This window comes from Notolepis coatsorum, assembly GCF_963971535.1.
Source record: "Notolepis coatsorum genome assembly, chromosome: 19".
Lineage (NCBI taxonomy): Eukaryota > Metazoa > Chordata > Actinopteri > Aulopiformes > Paralepididae > Notolepis > Notolepis coatsorum.
This window is the reverse complement of record NC_140183.1, coordinates 83,097,919-83,116,248: the sequence shown is the minus strand read 5'-3', so window position 1 is coordinate 83,116,248 and position 18,330 is coordinate 83,097,919. Positions and strand designations below refer to the sequence as shown.

The following is an 18,330-nucleotide window of genomic DNA, read 5'->3' as shown; positions in this document are numbered from 1 at the left end:
CTAAAAAGACCAAATGCATCTTATTCGATCGCAAAAAGAGAACCCCCAGCCCCCCCCCAAGATTCTTTGCGCTGATGACACCGAACTGGAGTTTGTCAAGTCCTACAAATATCTAGGGCTTTGGCTGGACTCTTCCCTTTCTTTCTCCGTTCACATTAACAGTCTTCAGTCTAAAGTGAAAGCCAGACTGGTATTTCTCTTCCGTAATAAAGCTTTCTTCACACGCTCCGCAAAACTCACCCTTGTAAAGATGACTGTTTGCCCATCCTCGACTATGGTGATGTCATTTATAAAATGGCTTCAAAGACGGCTCTACACAAACTGGACACTCTTCACCATTCTGCCATCCGCTTTGCCACCAATGCACCCTTTAATACACATCACTGTGAACTTTACAAACTGGTTGACTGGCCCTCCCTCCACACCCGCCGACTCCAACATTGGTTCCACTCCATTTACAAGACAATCCTGGGCAAGACCCCACCTTATCTTTCCTCCCTGCTCCACCTTTCTCATAGCACTTACGGCACAAGATCAAGCGAACTCATCAAATTAAAGACCACCTTCGGTCAAAACTCCTTTCACTTTGCAGCAGCTTATGACTGGAACGCTTTTCAAGACACCCTTAAACTTACAGCTCTTACTTCCCTGACAACATACAAGCACTCATTCATACTCGCACCTAGACACACGCATCTGTTTGCATACACATGCACGCACACATGCACACACACACACACACACACACACACACACACACACACACACACACACACACACACACACACACACACACACACACACACACACACACACACACACACACACACACACACACACACACACACACACACACACACACACACACACACACACACACACACACACACACACACACACACACACACACACACACACACACACCTAATCCTCCCGTTTATTTCTTTTGTACATGCTGCACATGTTTGTTTATTTGCTTATGTGTATGATTCTTAACTGTGTTTATATTTTGTTATTGGTGTATATGTATGTATATATATATATGTATGTATATGTATATTTGTACTCCTGTTGGGGCCTTTTGGACCAGATCGACATTGTAAATAAGAAACCTGTTCTTAATGTTTTATCTGTTGTGTGTTTAGGCTAATAAAGCAGGACAGCAGTATTCTGTGTGCAGACATTACCTTTCTTTATCTTACCACAAATCAAACCTTACAGTATGTGTAGTTAACAAGGGTAATCTTTTACATACCGGGCTAACAAGTGGGATGCCAACCCCCCTCAATCCTTTTAAATCCCCCTTGACAGAAGGAACATCAGTCACTGTGCCCACCTAGTGTTTTAGTGACCAGAGGAGTCAAGTCAACTTGCTGCAGAGGTCGTCCAGTGGACCAGTCAAATAGCCTGAGGGTCAGGTCAAGCCGACAGGACGTCCAAACACCGCTTCCTGCAGCACACAGGAAGCGCACCTGCTGCTCGCTGCGCTCAGAGACCGAGTATGTTTTCTGCAAGGTAAGATTAAAGAGCCTTTAATAAGAATAGCCACTCTGGTTCTGCCAGGAGAGGGTGCTGTAAGCACAGTAAGTATACAATTAATCAATGGGAGATTCACACTAAAGTCATTAAAAAAAAAAAAAATCTATTTTAAAGAGTGGTTTTCTTATCACCATACAATAGGCACATAGATATTAAATATGTGTACTTTCCTCTGAAAATAATAATAATCTTTGTTTAGAGAGCCTTACCCCTCCCCCAGCTGGTTAGCCATTGTGCTTAGTGAATAAACGTCAGAATATCTTTTCTTTTTGGGAATGGATGTTGATATTGAGACAGCATTAACTCCAATGCAAAAACATTAAGGTTTGAAATAACTACAACAATAATTTGTTTTGCCATGAAGCCTCATTTACTTGCGGCAGATCTTCCCTCTAGACCATTTCTGGTAAAATGACGAATAACAATTTACCTATTTCAAAAAAGTTTGTCTGAGGGAAGCAACAGTTGTGATTGTAGGATCAAGAAAAGAGGGCGGCGCTTGAGATAGGTCAATAGTAAGTATAGTGACCCCTCTTCCGTTTCTCACCTCAACTTTGTGATTCTCTATGTCAACAACCAGCACGCGGTTCCAGTACCCAACCCATAAGCGGTCGCCTTTTGCTAGGCAACAGCGAATAGGCTGCAAAGGGGTGGATCCAAGGGGCATGACCTTGTGCGATTGGAGATCCCAGCCACCTGTCAAATCACAGTATTGATTAGTCACCAAGGATCAACTTTGGGGTACGTACAAATTAAGCGATCTAATGTGTAAATACGACTGTGGTCACAGTCAGATACTACTGAGAAAGAAAAAGGACAATACCTGAAATGTGAGAGAAAAATGCTATCGTCCCGTCAGATAATCCGGCTATAACCTGACCCTGTGAATACCTGTAAGATAAAGATTTGAAAGTTGAAAAAACATCTCATTACATACATATTATTTATATATATAATTCCGTCAGTTAAAACACAGAGACACGACATCAGAACTCACGTGAGTGAATGAATGCCCTCTGAGAGAGAAATAGATTGTAGACAGCGCTTCCTGCCTGTGGAGGCCGAGTGTACCAGCACACTAATGAGAAAGAGAGACAGAGAGAGAGACACAGAGAGAGAGACACAGAAAGAGAGAGACACAGAAAGAGACACACAGAGAGAGACAGAAAGAGAGACAAAGAGAGAAAGAGAGACAGAAAGAGAGAGAGAGAGATGTGCAATGTGACACAGCTCTGTTCACACATGTCTTTAGTCTAGTAGGCCTACAGTATATTACATTTAATTTAAATTTTACATATTTTTTGACAAGTTTTGATTGTTCTAACACTGGCTTTGGCAACGTGAACGTATGTTTCCCATGTCTATAAAGCCCCTTTGAATTGAATTGAATTGAGAGAGAGAGAGAGAGAGAGAGAGAGAGAGCGAGAGAGAGAGAGCGAGAGAGAGAGAGAGAGAGAGAGAGAGAGAGAGAGAGAGAGAGAATGAGAGAGACAGAAAGATTGTTTTGCCATTAAGTCTCTCCAAGTGGTGTGCTCAAGTCGTGTTGTTTCTTCAAGTTCACTGCTTATTCAGCAGGTCCTACCTTCCTTCCTGAGTTCCGATCCACACGGTTCCCGAGGTGTCCCCTGAAAAGGAAGAGGCACAACAGAATGTGTCAAAGCAAAGTCCAACCGAGCGGCAGTGTGCCACCAGAGTACATCTACCCACAGTGTCTGGTAGTGAGTGGTAAGAGTGAGGTAAATTGTTATTTCTAGATGGTGTTTGAGGTTAATAAATGGGACATAAAATTAGATGTGCACCAACAGCAGCCTATCTGTACTAGTATCAGAGCCAATCCAGCTCCTATGTAATGTTCATTTTCCTTGGCAAATGAAACTGTCCCGGGACGTAATTGTAAACTGGCAGTTCAATTTGAACAACGACAATCAAATGCACATAATTGTTTTATAACGGACGAACATTTGCCAGTATCAATGTCCGTATAATCCAGAAGCACTCGGATCAGTACTCGTATAGTCGGTGCTCCTCTAACAGACGGGCCACGTCAGTAGCCAGCTGCCCTAAAACGTTTCTCCTACTGACCCATGGGGGGGACGGCACAGATGCACAGGGCAGGAGAGGTGGGAGGGAGGCTGAACTGATCCAGAACTGTGTTGGACCGTGCTGGATCAATCACTGTGATGTCACTGCTGGAGGCGGGGCCAGAAACCACCCACACAGAACACTACAGCAGGGGAGAAGGCGTGGTGTTATGGCGTTTGACATGCAATGACTTGTTCCTACAATAGTGGTTATGTCTGGACCGCACGGTGCCTGGTGGTAATAACGGCCAGATCACGATCACCTTACCGTGGCCTCCCCTGAGATCCCGGGTGGGACTGCTACAGCACAGCTCAGCTGCAGAGAAGAAGAACGTTAGGAAATATGTTCAACTGCACCATGGCTGTTAATAGCTTTACTCTAACTTACTGATCCCAGACCAGTGTGGTAGTGATGTGCACCATGGCTGTTAATAGCTTTACTCTAGCTTACTGATCCCAGACCAGTGTGGTAGTGACGTGCACCATGGCTGTAATATCGTTACTCTAGCCGACTGATTCCAGACCAGTGTGGTAGTGACGTGCACCATGGCTGTAATATCTTTACTCTAGCCTACTGATTCCAGACCAGTGTGGTAGTGCACCTTGGCTGTAGAGTCCCTCTGGTCCAGCAGTCTGAGCTGCACAAGGACAGGCACATCTTTGGGCTCAGGAATGGGTTCTGAGGATTCCTGTGATGAAAAAATAACAACCAAGAGACCAGTGATGAATAAGTTGATAAAAATGTGTCAGTGTGTCTCTCTCGTTCAGTCTCTTCTATCGTTAAAGGGGAACAACGGCCGTTTTAGGACAACATGTAGTACAAAAAAAAAACTGCAAGTTGTGCGTTCACTGAGAATGCGCTGGAAAGCCCCCTGGCGAGAGAATCGTCAAAGAAATCATGCCAGGCGGCACAATGAGGAAAAGAGAGGTATGTGAAATTACAGCAAAATATAAACTATAATATACCTTTAAGAATACCTATTCAATAAACAGGCTGAGTGCCATTTTCTGGAAGAGGAAATGCTTATAAGCTTGGACAGGTATGTGTGCCCATGACAGTGTAGAAGTGAAAGGTCGAGAAGCATTTCATTGACCAGAGGGAAGGTAGTAGAGAGAAGGTTCTACGTAGATGGGGAAGACATTCCATCTATAAGGGACAAGACAGTGAAAGGTTGGGGTAGGTGGTATAATGGGGAGTTGAATGACAGTGAACCGATAAAGCAACCTAGGAAAATGTTGTAGAGGGGATAGGAAGAATAGAGAAGTCAGGGTTTCCAGGCAAGTTGAAGTTATGGTGTTTGCCGTTTGGTTTATTCCCTACATTGATGTGGCCATTGTCAATATATAAAGTGCCAATATCAAAAGTGTAAAGGCTTTAGAGATTGGTTAATTCTTATATTAGGAAATGGCTAGGAGTTGAGTTCCATGGTGTATTAGTAGTAGTGTGGCATTGTAAGGGAAAGGCATTCTTCAGCTACCAGTAACTAGTCTTAACAGAGGAGTTTTAGTATGGGAAGGTGAGAACAGAGTTGTTATCAGGGAGCAAAGATACAGTAGTTAATAACATGGTCCCAAATCCAACTAGAGGGAGGACATGGAACCCAAGACGGGGAGTAGAGGAAGCAGAGGCAGCTCAACAAGGCCTGGGGGCCTAGGGCTCAGCTCAGGGAAGCCAGTGTGGAGTAAAGCAGGCAGCTGGTAGTGGAGCAGGTACAGGTCAACAAGAGGAAGTAGTGAGGTGGACCAAGGCTGTGGCTCAGGCTAAGCAGGGACAGTGGATGAACTGGGGAAGTGTAGAGAAGAGGAAGCTTAGCTGGAAGGACCTGTGCAGTATGGAGGAAAATCATATAGAATTCCTGATAGGGGCTTCTTATGATGATGTGCTGCCATCTTATTTTATTCTATGCTAAATGTATTGTATTGCACTGCACACCTTTTACAACTGTATATAGTAATCTTTATTTTAGTCATCTTATTTTATTCTATGCAAAATGTATTGTATTTTTTATTATTGGAAGCTGCTGTGGTCGAGGGACCACAATAAATAGAATTTCACTCTTCTTGCTGTAAAGTACTGAAATAAGTGACAATAAAGGAATCTGAATCTGAATCTCCCCAGAACCTAAAAACAGTGGGTAGATGGGGGACCCATCGTGTCCACTGTGTTCAGCGACGGCAACTTTGAGGCATAGTCAGACTGTAAGACTAGCCTTTCTTAAGGTCGGTACCCACTTGATAAGCCTGGTGATGTGCTGGCTCTCACTGCCTATCTCTATCTACATGTTTGGTTTGTGGTGGCCATTAGGGGCCATGTGGTAGGGGTATGTAGGATCTGTATTGTAAATACCTAAGCTCACAAAAGGGGCGTGGGTCTGTTGAAGTTAGCAATGCTGTTTGGGGGCTGTCATGGGCCACGTAAATAATACATTCAGTGTATAGTTCCATAGTATAAGTGTCTATAGGCATGTCAGACTTACTTTTGTCACTGGGATTGGGTTTCTTCATTGAGCGCTTATTCTTATCATTAGGGCACAATAATCTTTTGTTTTATTATAAATACATTTCTGAGTTTGTTTTCCTGTGACCATTGGTTATTTTATCGTATAGCTTACGCTCTGCACTCTAGTGAAACCACATCCCTTTATCAATCTAATACTGAATAATTTTCTCCACATGTACACACCCATCCGCCTGGCCACACCCACTCCTCTACATAAGCGGGGTCATGGCCATACTAACAGCTCCTTCCCTATTTTCACCACCGAAAAGTGACTGTATACACCACTTTAGTTTGATGCCGAAATAGTTATTGGAAAGGAGTTACGTTATTGGAGAAAAGGAGCTGCGTTGACATTATATCTTTGTTTTCTCTCTCACAATTTTTCGAGGAAATACAGCGATAATGTCTTTGACACCGGAGTGTCTAGAAGATGATGATCATTCTGACCTCCACCGGCGCTTCGCATTAGGGGCTTGCGTCGCTGAGCAATCCCTGCCGGCATTGCCTCCGGCTCTGCAGCTGGACACTTTGCTTGGGAGGCGATCGGCCGTGTGAGGGCTGACGGCCTCTCTGGGCGGGTTATGTTTTTTGCGACGGGGGCGCCAGGTGTGTCAAGTCAAGTCAAGTCAAGAGTTTTAATTGTCACGGCATACAGGTATACAATGAAATGCGGGTGGTCTTGCCGGTTGTGGGGGGAACAACTACACAGCTTAGGAAGGTCGGCTCCAGGCTAGGATCCTTTTCGCTGCCCCTTAGCGGCGTGGAGGGGGTTCTAGTTTGATGCCCCACAATAACATTAGCTCCTCCTCAAGTGAAGTCGTAGCTTTGTTTTCCTGGGACCGTGATTCCGAATCTGCGGTTCAATTCTCCGGGTCTCTGGACAAACGGATACCCACTGTCGCCGTGCTGGCCCCGCTTTTCAAGATGAAAAACACCCGGTGCGAGGGAGGTGAGCTTGGTGTTCGTTATGAGAATATCTCCATGCTCAGGTCGGCTATAGCCCACGAGGGGCTTGGTGCCGACACCGCTGTGTCTGGTAAACACCGTTCTGAAGAGGGACGTGTGTTGCCTTTTTCCCTTTTTTCTTCGCATAAGAAGAGGAAAAGACAGCGGCTGTCTGAAGTGTTGGCTTGTATTGCTTTTCTCACGTTGTACAGTTTTCAGTAGTAGCCGCTTAGCTTGCTTCTGCGTTAGCTAGTGGCTAGCGATAGCCGTATGAGCTAACTGTTAGCCAGTTAGCTGTTTAGCTACGACGTTAGCTGCCGGCTGCGCTCGGCTGGGAACGTTAGCTTGATGCTATCAGTTAGCCTAGAGTTAGCTGTTTAGCTTGTGCTACAACCATTGGCGTAGCCGTGAGAATAGCAGGCCCTGGCACTCTGACTACGACATCATCTTTGGCAGAAGATGTCGTTGGGCCTGCACCATGACCGGCTGCAGGAGGGGGGCGTCACGCCGGAGCGAGGCTCTGGCCATTGCTTCTTCTGGCCTAGCCAGCGAGAGGCCTTCGTCGACGTGGTGGACCAACCTGTGTTGCAGCCTTTCGTCCTGCGTTCCTTGGTGCAGGTAAGATGTCCAATGGACATTACCCCACTCTTCCTTCCTTCCCCTCCCGAATGTTGTTAATAACGATGTCTTTGTCTACAAAACATATGTTACTTCACTACATTTGGAGATACAACGTGTGCTGTGTGAGAATTGTCTTGGTCGCTTTGTATAGCTTGGGTTAGCGTTGGCCAAGGCTTGTGCCTTTCTCTCTACCTAGGAACAGCATTGTTTTTTATGTGAGTAAAATGAACTGGGTTTTTTGTTGTATGATGAGAAGTTGTGTGTCTTCATGTAACGTTTAGACAACGTGGCTGAGCCCACAACTGGCTGGGTTACCCTACAATGCTGTGCATAGTGGCATATAATCGAGGGCTGAGTCCCTCTCTTAGCTTGTTATTCTTTACTTGAGGGTAATGATGAAAATAACAAGTGGCAAGTTATTTTCACACATAAGCAGAGCTGTGGGAAACCTGTTTCAAACAAGGTCTTCGGCTGTGCTAGCGTGCATGATGTAAAGCTTTTACTCTACATATTTTGGCGTTGTATCAGGGGTAAGGTGGTGAGGGGTGGGTGAAATTATTCCCTGGTTTGCCCCCGCCCCCCCCCCCCCCCTCAAATATGATTTTGTTTACAAAATGTGTGTTGATTCACTATATTTTTGGGGATACGGTGTAAATCCCTCAGATTCTGCTGGGGTTGTGCTCTTGCTTAGAGAGAGGCAATTTTCTCTGAAAATTGTTTGGTCGCTGTCATGTAGACTTAGCAAGGCCTGTGACCAGCACTTAATCGAGGACTTATGTCTTCTCTCATCATAAAAAACGGCGTTCCTCTTACAGTAGTGAGAGTGAACTTTTTGCCCTTTTTTGTTGTGATGGAGGGTTGTGTGTATCGTATTCACGTTAGGTAAATGTGGCTTTGAATCCACAACTGGGTTAGGTGTTGGCCTACAGAAGTTACATGTGTAGCTTTTGTACCAGGGCCCTTGGCCCCTGTCTTGGTCTGTGTTTTTCTTACTTTAGGGTAAAGGTGTAAAAATTCAGGTGGCAAGTTCGCACATGAGCCTGAAGCCATGTATAAAACCAGTTTTCGCACAGACGAGGTCATCGTCTGTGGCTGGCGTGCAGAATGTGAAGCTGTTACCCCAACAGGTATAATGCGCTTTCATGTAGCACGCTATGACTGGTGTCATGGCTCTGCTTTGTCGTTGCATCGTATCAGGGGTGAGGGGTCATGAGGGGTGGGCTGATAAACCCCCCCCCCCTTTACTGATTGGCCGAGAGGTGGGACCTCCTGCCTGTCAGTTTTCCCTGTCGGCTGAGGGGCAGCGCGTCACAGGGAGGGGGAAGGTGGGGGGGGTTCCCTGGTTCCACTCCCTTTTAGGATGGGTGGGTCACGGGATTTCCCTCCGGCCATGGGATACGGACTCGTTCCCGTCGACCTGTTGGCCTGGGTTAACCCTTTGAAAACTGAAACACTTTGTTTCTAGGTTTTTCTTGGTGGGTTAAGGGAACAACCGCCTCCTGTTAAACTAAACATATGGAGGTGGTTGGTTCTCCGGTGTGTTGGTAGCAGAGTCGACTCTCGGGTTGAGGCCGGGCTTGACCCCGTCTGCCCGAGAGTGTTGCCCCGCATTTTTCATGACATCTGCCAATTGTGTTGGCCTCTCCTTTGAACCTCGACCCCGCTGGAGGGGTCAGGTTTGTTGAGGTTGTGACATGGTGCACAGCATACCGAACACCCCTTCCGCCGGGTACTGTTCTCACAGTAGACCCTTTAGGCGCCCGTCTAGTCCGCAGTGCTCCAGTACTGGCGATTGTAGGCGATCGCCTAGAGCGAACTATTGAATATTATTATGAAGAGGACAAACGGTGATGATCTATCCATAACATAAGGTGCGTTTTCACCAGACTATGTTGGATTCTAGTATTTTCAAACAGGCTGGATGTAAAGTTGGTTGGTGACTGTCACTCAAAGCGCTTTGCGAGTATGGGTGGAGGCTGAGCCCAGCCCAAAACAGCTTGAAATCTTGAAGTGAAAAAAAAATGCTGTTTAGAGTACTTGATTAGAAATACAAAACAATGCATTTTTAATTTTTTTTTTAATCTTACAGGAATTGTGTAAAATTGCCCAAATAGTGAAAGAAATAGTAAGATAGTTCCCCTTTAAGTGGTAACAGCAAAAGAAAATCTATATGCAGACATGAATTCATTGCAGGGTTTTGTTTCACTACCCGCTAAATGGCCGTTGTACCTCTTTCATTAGAGACTCTCCCTCACTCTCCACCTTCAAATCCCGTCTCAAAACCTACCTGTTCCTGTGCATTCATATTGTTCCCCGTTTTCCCTGTGGTTCTTTGTTTTTGCCTACTGTCAGCGACTTCGGGTTATTGAGAAGCGCTTTAAAAAAATATATATATTATTATTATTATTATTTAACCGTTTTGGGCTGAAGTATGATGACAAGTGGATCTAACACCGGGCCATGTATTTAAACCCCTTCCCCAGACTACCCCCTGCCAGTGTGTACTCATCTGAGTGTGTATGTATGTGTGTGTGTGTGTGTACTACCTGTGTGTGTGATAACGGCATGCTCCAGCCGTGGAGCTGACGTCTTCCCAGAGTTTCCCACACGTGGGAGCGGATCTCTCTGTAGATCTCCTTCCTCCTGACGCGTGGAGAGAGAGCAGCAGCGGATGTAGCACTGGAGAGAGAGAGAGAGAGAGAGAGAGAGAGAGAGAGAGAGAGAGAGAGAGAGAGAGAGAGAGAGAGAGAGAGAGAGAGAGAGAGAGAGAGAGAGAGAGAGAGAGAGAGAGAGAGAGAGAGAGAGAGAGAGAGAGAGAGAGAGAGAGAGAGAGAGAGAGAGAGAGAGAGAGAGAGAGAGAGAGAGAGAGAGAGAGAGAGAGAGAGAGAGAGAGAGAGAGAGGGGGGGGCCGGGGGCCATGTGGGTCATGGGATGAGAGGGAAAAAGTTCAACTCAAAGTTGTAAGTGAAAATATCAATATATAATCCATATCACAGTACATTCTGTTCATACAGACGTTTTCTTTCTGCCCACATCCTGTGACCCACCAGGACCCATAGTTTGAAAACCACTTCTTTAAACCATCACACAGTCCATTTGCTTTTTTTTTTTTTATCCACTTTTTCTCCCATTTTCTATATTTTCTCCCATCCCAATTTCGTATCATCCAATTCAACCCTCCCCTGTCACGGACGCTGTTTCTTGCCTCCCACAAGCCGGCTGCAATGTGGACTAAGTCATACATAGCACAAGTCCCCTCCGGTACTTGCGGTAACAGCAGTCGCATCTTTTCACCTGCACAGCTCGATCTCTCAGTGGCGAGGAGTAACGTGTGGGAGGCTCACGCTGCCCCCGACACTTCCTGATTCCACTGCGCAGGCGCACCAACCGACCTGTAGGAGTCGCTGTCCACAACGCCCGATCCCCACCCATCAGTTTCCCACCCCCTAATACGGCCAATGTGTATTAGTGCGGACGACCAGCTAAACTGAAAGCAACACACAGTCCATTTGCTAATAATTGCCCTCTGATTGTAAAACGTCAGATTGGCACGGCTTACTCTGTGTGAGTTTGACTGGCAGCCCGTGGGCGGGGAGACCCCAGCGGTGAGTGATAAGGTGACAGGGACGTTGGCAGGACAGGCGGGAGACGAGGGGGCGGGATCAAGGTGTCCCTGGACAAGCCGAATAAGCGGTTGAACCTGGAGTGAAGAGACAGACAGTTGCTATTCATTCAATCTTTATTTATACTCGATAAATAGTTGTTAAACTAATTTACAGTGCCGTCGAGATGTTACATTCACAAGTATCACAGTGCGTTCATAAATATAAAGACATCAGACAATCAGAATAATTAAGAGCACATTTTAAAATACATTAAAAAATATATAAAAATTTGCAAAAAAAATTAAACAGAGGTAATCATTTAAAAACAATTACATATTAATATGTAATAAAATGCAGCATTATCTACAAACTATAACTTCACTCACACATATCGACCTTCCAGACAGGGTGGAGGCACTGCCCTCATGACATCTTCTTCATGGGCTACAAACTTTACACCACTCCCAGAACTGTCACTCTCCTCTCTCGAATATCATGCAGTATCTGTCTCTAATCCTTTCAATCTCACCATTGTTACACTCTATCGCTCTCCAGGTCCGCTCGATCACTTCCCAGATGAGCTGGACATGCTTCTAAGCTCCTTACCGGAAGATGGTACCCCACTCCTTCTAATGGGCGACTTCAACCTGCCTGACTCATCTCAGTCGGACACAGTGGTCGGCTGGTCGCCCTCCTACAATCCTTTGACCTGACTCCCACTGCCATGCCTCCCACCCACAAAGCAGGCATCTCCTTGGATCTCATATTTTCCCATAACTCCAGCATTATTAACACCACGGTAGCTCCCCTGCATGTATCTGACCATTCCTTCATATCCTTCTCACTAACTCTCATGCTTAACCGAAAGGCCTTCACCCCAACTCAAACCGTCTCACTCAGACGCAACCTGCCCTCCCTATCCCCCTCCACCCTCTCCTCTGACATACTATCCGCTCTACCTTTGAGTGACACCTTCTCTGCTCTCCCCACAGAGATGGCAACCTCCACCCTCCTCTCAGCCCTTGCAACCTCCTTCGACAAGCTCTGTACCCTCGTTGAGAAACCTGCCCGCTGTTCCCCACCCAGTCCATGGCTGACGGATGCAGTGAGAGAACAAAGACAGGTCCTGAGAGCGGCTGAGAGGAAGTATAGAAAGTCACGCCTCACTGCTGGCATCGACACATATCACAATGTAACAACCTCTTGTTAACATTCAGCAAAACCATTACTAATGCCAAAGCTTCTTTCTTTCACCATAGAATCGAGGCCTCTTATGATTAAAGTATTATACAAAGACCCATGGGCCATGATTACAACAGGTATAATCACCTCCGGAATATTTCCGGTATCACGCTCTTCTAGACAGGGTTGCCCTCTTAGTCCCGGACTATTCGATTTATCACTAGAACCTTTAGCACAATATATAAGACAATCCCAACTCATAGAACCAATCGTAATCAAGGGCACACAACACAAAATTTGTCTATATGCGGACAACGTAATACTGTTCATGCAAAACCCTAACACCGCAATGCCTCATCTTCTCAAGTTGATTAATGACTTTGGCGACCTATCGGATTTAAAATAAACTGGCCAAAGTCGGCTTTCCTTCCACTGAACGCCCCTGCAAAGAATACAAGTCTTCCAGAAGAAATACCAATGGTTAAACACTTTAGATGCTTGGGAGTTGAAGTATTCCCTACCATAAGCCAAACGGTGAAACACAATTACATAGAAATCCAAAATAAAATAAAATACGACCTTGACAGGTGGTCAAAACTTAAAAACTCAGTACAGGCACGGGTTTCAATAGTTAAGATGGACGTCTTACCTAGAATCAACTTCATCAGCTCAATGCTTCCGTTACCCCCTCCAGATGGTTACTGGAAAAAATTACACTCTTCCGCATATAAATTTATTTGGAATAACAAACCACCACGTATAAAAAGATCCACCGCACAGAGAAACAAAGCCGACGGAGGAATGGCAATCCCAAATTTTTTCCACTATTTTAAGGCGTACACTTTAAGACCACTGACAACCTGGTTTGAACCCCAAGCATCAGTATCCTGGAGAAATTTAGAAGTAAATATAGTAGCACCACAGAGACTGCAGGACATAGTATACACCGAAATATCAATTAAGCAATGCGAACTGAAATTTGGCCCCATAATTACACATGCGATCCGGATATGGCGTGAAACACAAAAAAAATATTCTAATCCACATAAATGGCATAATCATACTCCCTTATTCAATAACAATGCACTCCTGATTAGAAAACGACCTATAAGATTCCCTAGATGGGAAAAGCAAGACATACATACATTAGGAGATGTTTTCAACAAACAGGGTATTTGTAGCTATGATGAAATAGAAAAAAAATGTAATCTCACCGGTTCCACATATCTTTTTTACGCACAATTATTGTTATGTTTGAAGACTCACGGTGTTCCATTAAGGATACCAATTGCGCACCACAGATACCACAAATTTTTCTATGAAAGAGAGACATTGAGAGGTTTTGTATCAGATTTTTATCATCAATTACTAACGGCTTCGTATGAAACCCTCCACCTAGACTCTGTTTGGAGGAGGGATATACCAGACCTGGAAATAGACTTTGAGTGGCAAGAAGCCTGGGCAAATGTTCGACTTGCATCAAGGAACCCGGACCATCAACAAATCAATCTTAACTATATTCATAGGACATACTTGACTCCTATAAGACTGAACAGAATGGGTCTTAAACAAGACTCCAAATGATCCTTATGTACAAATGGGGACGAGGGAACATTTATGCACATGTACTGGGACTGCCCACCAGTTAAGATATTCTGGGAAGAGGTGACCCAGCAATTATCAAATCTCTTAACTTGGAATATACCTGTACACCCCTCTATATTACTGCTGAATGATGTTTTTGAATATGCAGTACCTATACAGCAAAAGAGATTGGTTTTATCTGGTATTACAGTGGCTAAAAAACTGATAGCATCACGATGGTTTCAACCGGAAAAAAATTGCCGAAAGGTCTGGATTCTTACATATCTCGATGTGATTTATCTAGAAATATCTACAGCAAGAATTTTGGGTCTCAATGAATCCAAATTGACAATGTGGTTAGAAGTGGTGGAGAGAATAAAAGCTAGCATTTAATGGTAATGTCTGGTTAGGAGCGAAGGATAATGGATGGATTATCCATTGGGGGATCCAGGGCGGGGGGTGCGAGCAAGAGCATAATGTGTGTAGGGGAATAGATAGCAGGTATTAGGGGTATATCTTGTATAAGACATTTATCCAAACGGTGAGTTAACTGATGTACACTGTTTTACAATGCTTGTATATCTAATCGTGTGTCGTCATGTTTGTTTATGTCAGACCTGGGCATTGTACGGGGATGATTCTGACCGGATGATTCTTTCACACGCACAATATACGCTTACGCTCATGAAATGCATAGCCATGTGAAAGCCTTCATGACAAAGTTGCAATTAATTTCAAGGCAACTAGGCAGCAACAATCTCAAACACATGAAAACCCTGAAAGAAGTCAAACCATCAGCTGATCACCGGCACAGGTACTCATCCATGTTGGGAGCACTGCATGATGAATTTTCAAGGCGTTTTCAAGATTTCAAAAAGGTTGAGGATGAAATGCAGCTGGTTTCCTCTCCCTTTACCTGCAGTGTTGATAGTTGTTCAGCTTGAACTCATTGACCTGCAGTCTGATTCACTACTGAAAGAGCACTATAAGTCAGCATCACTGCTAGAGTTCTACTCTGCTCTCAAGGAGGAGAACTTTCCAAACATGAGGAGACATGCTCAGAAGATATTGTATATTGGATGGTAACTACGTCTACGAACATTGTACATATGTCTAAACTGAACACTGTGACCTCTTTTTTTACTTCTAATTTTTACTATTTTTACTATGTTTTTATTTCATACTTATCTTGTCATGCACAGTCTCTGGAGCGCAACAGTAAGAAGCATTTTGTACAAAAGTATTCTGTACTTCTGTATGACAACTATTAAAGAAACTTGAAACTTGAAACTTGAAACTATGTGAACAGACACTCAGTCATGACGTTTACCAAGTCCAGGTACAGATCCTTTTTCACTGATGAACATCTGGCAGCTGTGCTTCGCATCTCCACCTCAGACATGCAACCTGACTTTGATGGACTTGTTAAAGCTCAACAGACTGGATTTCTCACACTGAATGAAAAAAAAAGAACTGAAGAACACTAAAACGTGGAAATATAACAAGTGAAATGGGACACTTGATATTTTCTTTCTTTTTTTTGCACAGTTCTGAAAACATTAAATGTTTAATATAGGCATGTAAAGTAAAAAAGGCTACAAAACTGGGACACTTTTCTTTACACAGTTCAGTGACATGTCTTGTTTATTTTTGCTATAAGATGATGTGATGTCTTTAGAAAGCTAAGAAAATCCTTGTTTCAATAGTATATGAAACTCAAAATGCCCTTTGTTATTAATGTTTCACATTTTGTTTATCATTTTGGAAATAAATTCTATTTGAATAAATTATATTTTTGAAAGGTAACCTCACCTTTTAATTGCCAAATAATAACATACACTCTTACCAGGGGTCAAAACAATGCCATTTACTGCTTTTTATATAGAAATAAAATGTATATTATGCATAATTGAGTTCGGAATTTTGGCCCGGCCCTCCAACATATTTTCAGTTGCTCATTCGGCCCCCTGGGAAAAATAATTGCCCACCCCTGGTTTATGTGTTTGTTTAAAAAATAATAAAAAAATAAAATACAAAAAAAAATAATCGAGGCCTCTGCCAAGAACCTTCGCAAACTGCATGCTACAATGTCCTCCCTCCTCACTCCCCCCCCACCCCCCTCATCTTTCTCTGCTGAAGACTTTGCGATCTTCTTTGAGGAAAAAGTGGAGAGCATCCGCAGCTCCTTCTCCCAACCCCCACCCATTCCAAATACAGAATCGATCGATCTTTCTCTCCCATTACAGAAACCGAGACCCTGACACTGGTAACGTTGAACCATCCGACTACATGCCAGCTGGACCGGTTACCCTCCCCACTCCTCAAGACCATAGCATCAGACATCCTCCCATTCCTAACTGCAACCATCAACTCCTCCCTCAACTCGGGGGTGGTCCCCACCTCCCTAAAACAAGCCAGAGTCACACCGCTCATAAAAAAAACAATCCTGAACCCCACCGTCATAGGCAACTATCGTCCTGTCTCTCTTCTCTCCTTCCTTTCTAAAACACTTGAACGTGCTGTATCCAACCAACTTACTGCTTATCTCTTACAGAATGACCTCCTAGAATGACCCTAATCAGTCAGGCTTACGGACTGGTCACTCCACAGAAACGGCCCTCATTGCGGTCACAGAGGCACTTCACTTAGCAAAAGCGAAAGGCCTCTCCTCTGTCCTGATTCTCCTAGATCTATCTGCAGCCTTCGACACAGTCAACCATCAGATCCTCCTCGCGGCCCTCGCAGGAATGGGAGTGGCTGGCTCTGCGCTGACATGGCTGACATCATACCTCAATGACCGCTCCTACCAAGTGTCATGGAGAGGGACCCTGTCGGCCACCCGCCCCCTGCGGACGGGTGTCCCCCAGGGCTCGGTCCTAGGACCCCTTCTCTTCTCCCTCTACACTAAATCACTGGGTAACATTATCACGTCTCATGCCTTCTCGTATCATTGTTATGCCGATGATACTCAACTCTTCCTCTCCTTCCCTCCCTCAGATATCCACGTCTCTGAGCGGATCTCGGCCTGTCTGTCCGACATCTCCGCCTGACGACCAACCACCTCAAACTGAACCTAAGCAAAAGATAATTGCTCCACCTGCCGGCCAAATCCTCCCCCCTGACCGACCTTTCCATCACAGTCGAGAATGCAGCTGTGACCGCGTCCCCGACCGCCAAGAACCTTGGTGACGTTGTCCTTGACGACCAGTTGAACTTCTCCGCTCACATCGCAGCGACAACCAGAACCTGCAGATTCCTCCTGAGCAACGTCAGAAGGAACCGCCCCTTCCTGACAAAAGAAGCCACCCAACTCCTCGTCCAATCAACAGTCATCTCCCGCCTCGACTACTGCAACGCACTGCTTGCTGGCCTCCCGGCCACTGCCACCAAGCCTCTTCAACTCATTCAGAACGCAGCGGCCCGCCAGATCTCAAACCTACCGAAGTCGGCCCATGTCACCCCACTTCTTAGGGACCTGCACTGGCTCCCCATTGCTGCACGAATCCGCTTCAAGGCCCTCAACCTGGCATACCGTGCGGCAAAGGGAACCGCTCCCGCCTACCTCCGGTCAATGGTCTCTAACTACACACCCTCAAGACCCCTACGCTCTGCATCTTCTGGCCGTCTCAGACCCACTCCTATCCGAGCTCCGGGAGGGTCATCAAGGAGAACCTGCCTTTTCTCAGTCCTTGCCCCACAATGGTGGAATGAACTACCCACCCCAGTTAGGACAGCCAAAACCCGTCCAATCTTTCGCCGTAGACTAAAGACGCACTTCTTCAACCACTATCTGAAATAATAAAAAAAAAAAATATATATATATATATTGTCCCCTTCCTGATGCTTGTCGTACAGAACCTGTAAGTCGCTTTGGATAATAGCGTCAGCTAAATGACTAAATGTAAATGTATATTGTGGTGGCCTGATTGGTCATTAAGGTTCTAAACCGACCCATAGACACTAGAGTGTCTAGTTTCAGAGTTTCCTGCAGGGTATTCCATGATGTAGGGGCAGAAAAGCCAAAAGCAGATCTACCAAGTTCAGTACAAACTCTAGGCACTCTTAAGTGTAAGCCAATCACTGAATTGTGTACGACAGGGTTCAGTTCAGTTCAGTTATTTTTTATTTCTGGCTTTGGACACATAACGGTAATTCCATAAATCACCACACTTTTACCAGCTGCTATTGCAGCATTGTCCAATTGTCCGAAAAGGGCTAGGGAGAAGCACTAAGCTTGTCGGGCCCTACCCCTGAAGACTTACGTTTCATTCTT

At 45.0% G+C, this 18,330-nt stretch overlaps 1 protein-coding gene across 1 annotated transcript in view; it reads right to left on the bottom strand.

Annotated features, from left to right (window-relative positions):
• LOC311245739 (C-Jun-amino-terminal kinase-interacting protein 4) overlaps positions 1–18,330 on the bottom strand; it is a 96,051-nt gene that overhangs the window by 16,554 nt on the left and 61,167 nt on the right. The window contains exons 15-24 of the mRNA XM_084335703.1: positions 11,246–11,386; positions 10,233–10,365; positions 4,223–4,309; positions 3,889–3,936; positions 3,622–3,763; positions 3,122–3,164; positions 2,537–2,617; positions 2,363–2,430; positions 2,087–2,235; positions 1,337–1,508 (exon numbers count right to left, since the gene is read on the bottom strand). Coding sequence (XP_084191829.1) covers positions 1,337–1,508; positions 2,087–2,235; positions 2,363–2,430; positions 2,537–2,617; positions 3,122–3,164; positions 3,622–3,763; positions 3,889–3,936; positions 4,223–4,309; positions 10,233–10,365; positions 11,246–11,386 — 1,064 coding nt within the window. The remainder of the gene's footprint in view (positions 1–1,336; positions 1,509–2,086; positions 2,236–2,362; positions 2,431–2,536; positions 2,618–3,121; positions 3,165–3,621; positions 3,764–3,888; positions 3,937–4,222; positions 4,310–10,232; positions 10,366–11,245; positions 11,387–18,330) is intronic.